The 4,563-nt window shown below is 42.2% G+C and overlaps 1 protein-coding gene across 1 annotated transcript; it reads left to right on the top strand.

The window, feature by feature from the left end:
- The first annotated feature begins 877 nt into the window (after nt 1–877).
- LOC131101468 (uncharacterized) lies at nt 878–4,518 on the top strand. The gene is made up of 2 exons (XM_058046667.1): nt 878–1,191; nt 2,359–4,518. The coding sequence occupies exons 1-2, from the start codon at nt 1,156–1,158 to the stop codon at nt 3,049–3,051; spliced, it is 729 nt and encodes a 242-aa protein (XP_057902650.1). The 5' UTR covers nt 878–1,155; the 3' UTR covers nt 3,052–4,518.
- Nucleotides 4,519–4,563: the final 45 nt, after the last annotated feature.

Here is a 4,563-nt window from a genome sequence, read left to right as displayed (position 1 = left end):
TCGCCCGTGTTTTCCCTCGCAGTGCAGCTGTGGCGTTTTATCCGGCCCCTCGCTGCAGTAATTACACTGCCAGGCGCACAAACGTCAGACAACGTAAAAAGCGACACAATACGAGCACATGCCGAGGGGCTGGTCGGGCCTTCTGGTGCCAGCCAAAGCTGTAATTTTGCATCGTAAGCCGAGCCAAGTCGACGACGACACGATGGAGCTCTGCAATAAGCAGGTGCACGCACACGCTGCCAATATTTATTTCATTTCTGCGGCTGCAGGAGAAGATTTTCATGCATTATCCGTGTTTGTAGGAAGCGCAACCGCTTGTTTGCCACCAGCTCATCCATTGCACGGAAACTCGGCGACAGTCGGGCCTCCAAATTCAATAAATGAGGCTGATGTGGGAGTAATGGAGCTAAAATTAAAACACGAAATCCACTGCCGGTGATGTGCACAAGCAGCATCCCTGCAGCAAAAAGCAACTTTGCACAATAAATCTCTCTCATATTGAGTGGCGCAACGCTGCCAGGCTTCTTCATTATCACACTTTGATTACACAGTCAGACAGTTCCTCAAGCACACAATCTCAACACATTTCATCCAAAATCACATTCATCCATACCTGTAAATCATCTTTACTTTGGAACAATAATTAGTGCTTTATGTACAGCATTTTTATAACAGACATACAATATAGTCTTCTTATTTCATGGCACATAGTGATAAACCACTATCATATTCAGTATGTTTTTCCCCCATCATTATTTGCATTAGTAAAAAAAAAAAAAGAGTACTTTTGTAAAAGTACTTTATAGCAACAATATACTGTATACCTATCCTAGTATTGGTTGAAATGAAGGATATAAATACAATTGAAATGGAAAAAGGTTCACATAAACAATTCTATTATGAAAACCCAGTCATGGCCCTCCGCCTCTCGTGTTGGGGTATTTAGTGCCATCTAGTGGTAAGTGATAAAACAACACTGGAATCCATTGGAATCCGCCATAAACTGCTCATATTAGAAAGCCAGGAATGTTTGCATCACGTTCAATGACGACTTGGCTTCCAGTCCACCTTACTCCTCGGTGATCCTAATCTCTTTAATCCCATTACACCACCTTCATCTGCTGGAGCTGCAGCCACCAGCACCACCAGGACAGGATGATGACTCCACTGAAGATGAAGGACCACACACCAGTAAGTTGACATTCCGATTAAACCACAACCTTTAAAGTCTTCATTTCTACTATTTTTTCTTCTTCGGTGGCTCGTGGGGCCATTCGTCATATTAACAGCCACCACGTGCCGCCACGTGTCTATTTATAGAAAGACAAGCGACAACTCATGCTCAATACAATTCCATTGTCGATTTATTTATTTACTCTACTTCTGAATTTGTCTTCTTCTAAATATTATTCATAAAGGATATTTAAAAATATATGTATCCCTTAATATGTATAATATAATGTGATGTAACCTTCACCCCAAACACATTTACAATCATAGAATATTTGCATATTGAACCAATGCTTGGATGCTTAAAATGCATAATTCATTTTTTTAACTATTATATTCAATTATTCAAATAAAAATAAAAATAATAAAAAAATTCTAAAGAATTGCAGTTGTCCCTCTTCTATAGCAGTTAACTTAAATTAATTAATATCAGCGATATAATGTTCAATTTTAATACATTTAATATTTTCATTTTTCTGACTTTATAAATACTGTAATTTTTTTGCATTATTAGAGCATTGTTCACCTGAAATAACACCCCTATAATCACCATTACACTCCTATTATTGACTGTTTACACCGAATAACACAACCATTATGCAACAGGGACGCTCGACAAATGCTAGCTAGCAAGCTAACAAGCTAGTTATTCTTCAGTTTTATTCTTCTAAACTTAAGAAAGGATTTCAGAATGACAGAATAAGAGGCTACAAACTTACATTTGTCTCAGGTGGTAGAGTGGACGACTCCCAACCTGAAGGTTGCGGGTTTGATGCTCCGGTCCTCCCGTGATCATATCGATACTGCTGCGTGATCAGTAGGTAAATGTGCTACTAACAGTGTCAATGCGCTTTGAGTGCCTACAAGTGAAAGATAATTTACCACTTCCACACAGAATGAGAGGAAGACAAAACGCAAAGGGAGTGACAATCGCAAGGGATGATATTTTTAGTGCCGTTTTTCTGCCATATTTGTTGTGGCATGACTGAGACTGAACAACAGGTCATTAATACTAAAAGTGGGTCAGGTCCAAAATAGAATTGTGTTTATGTTTTTTATGCGTTTTCCTATGAAATGTCGCAGTTTTTCATCAATGTCTTTGGATTACATGGTATGTCTTTTCTTCAGGAAGTCCCCCGGCGCGAAGAAATGTCAAGCATCCGAGTTAAAAATACAACCTTGCGTCTGAACGGTCAAAACATTCGGCCGGCATCTAAAAACGTCCGCCATTCAAAAACACCTGGCCAACATTTGTCAGCGCCAACACATGGAAAGGAGGCGGCGGCGGTGGCTCGGCTTACGGCGCCCCCGCTCAGTGGAGAGGCCACGCCGCAGTTGGACCCGTTTGAGTCAGACAGCGAGGCTGGGAAAGGACGCCCTCTGAGGTTGGCGCCTCTGGCGGATGACGTGATGAAGAGCCAGAGGGAAAAACTGTTCTTGTTCCATCAGGAGGCTCAAAATGCTGCCTCCGTGGTGAAGATGGTAAAGGGAGCTCATCAGCAGAGACCTCCAAGGCCCCAGATGATGAGGTCCGAGCCCCTGCAGGTGCAATGTCCAGGCACCCGAGCCCATCTGTGCATTAAACCTGCTCCTCCTCCTCACTCGCAGAGAGTTAAATCTACCCTCTACGGCGAGGCGTCACGCCAGAAGCTTAGCACCCTGCAGAGGGATGCTGGGAGAAGGCATGATAGGCTGCGTAGAGAACCCTGCCTTAAAGAGGATCAGTGCAACACATCAGCAGGATTAGCTAAAATGGAGGTCCATGGGACCAGATGCATGCTGGGAAATACAGAGAAACACCTGCTGGAGACAAGGAAGTGATAGGAAGTCCTTTTCCAGGAAGAAACAAACACACAAAATACTATTCTAAAAGACACAACATTGCAATATTTCATGACTCCAATTTGCCAAGTGGACGATATAACTACTGTGATTGGCTGGCCACCAGTCCAGGGTGTACCCCGCCTCTGGCCCAAAGACAGCTGGGATAGGCTCCAGCACACCCGCGAGATGAATGGATGAATGGATGAATGACAATATAACTACTTAGTACTACACTGCCCCCTAATGGAGCGGAGTGTCACACACAAGCCTGGTTTAACACAGATTAGAAAGCTGACTACGAAATATAAATATATTATTATTTAGTTTGATAAATTAATAACATTAGAAGTTGAAATAAAATTTAGAATATTTATTATATTATATATTATATATATTATATATTTATATATTATAATTATGTAATAATTGTAATAATGTAATTGTAATTGTAATAATAATTTTACACTTAAATAAAGTGAATATGAAAAATAGCATCTGTTTGCAGAAATCTGAAATGTTGCAGTATTTGATGTTTTGTAATATTAAACTAAAATAAATTATATATAATGTTTATAGGGGCGGCACGGTGGTCTAGGGGTTAGCGCGCAGACCTCACAGCTAGGAGACCAGGGTTCAATTCCACCCTTCACCCTCAGCCATCTCTGTGTGGAGTTTGCATGTTCTCCCCGTGCATGCGTGGGTTTTCTCCGGGTACTCCGGTTTCCTCCCACATTCCAAAAACATGCTAGGTTAATTGGCCACTCCAAATTGTCCATAGGTATGAATGTGAGTGTGAGTGGTTGTTTGTCTATATGTGCCCTGTGATTGGCTGGCGACTAGTCCAGGGTGTACCCCGCCTTACGCCCGAAGACAGCTGGGATAGGCTCCAGCACCCCCTGCGACCCTCGTGAGGAAAAAGCGGTAGAAAATGAATGAATGAATGAATAATGTTTATGGGCTGCACGCCGGACGAGTGGTTAGCGCGCAGACTTCACAGCTAGTGGAATCGAGACAAATGTTCGATTCCACCCTCGGCCATCTCTGTGTGGAGTTTGCATGTTCTCCCCGTGCATGCGTGGGTTTTACTCCGGTACTCCGGTTTCCTCCCACATTCCAAAAACATGCTAGGTTAATTGTCCACAGGTATGAATGTGAGTGTGAATGGTTGTTTGTCTATATGTGCCCTGTGATTGGCTGGCCACCAGTCCAGGGTGTACCCCACCTCTCGCCCCAAGACAGCTGGGATAGGCTCCAGCAGCCCCTTGTGAGGATAAGCGGTAGAAAATGAATGAATGAATACAATGTTGATAAGTGGTGAAATATTTCCACTGACCATATGAAATCATTATATTGTGTGTATTGCTAATAAACTAAGTGGCTGTCAAGAAAATAGGTTGTATTTTTTAAAAAATCTGTCAAAAATTGTCCAAATAGTTCAGCCTTTATTTGACTGTTCTGCAAAATAATAATGCTGGTCCTGGAAGGAAATGTCGCCCTCTGGTGGTCATT

The sequence above is a fragment of the Doryrhamphus excisus genome, chromosome 14 (assembly GCF_030265055.1).
Source record: "Doryrhamphus excisus isolate RoL2022-K1 chromosome 14, RoL_Dexc_1.0, whole genome shotgun sequence".
Taxonomy (NCBI): Eukaryota; Metazoa; Chordata; class Actinopteri; order Syngnathiformes; family Syngnathidae; genus Doryrhamphus; species Doryrhamphus excisus.
The sequence above is the reverse complement of the archived record's forward strand: the minus strand, read 5'-3'. Positions and strand labels throughout refer to the sequence as shown.

Excerpts from the sequence above, each read along its gene's own strand:
- LOC131101468 (XM_058046667.1), top strand. The coding sequence starts at position 1,156 with ATGATGACTCCACTGAAGATGAAGGACCACACACCA. Across the intron at positions 1,192-2,358 it reads AGATGAAGGACCACACACCA|GAAGTCCCCCGGCGCGAAGA; the intron begins GTAAGTTGACAT and ends TCTTTTCTTCAG.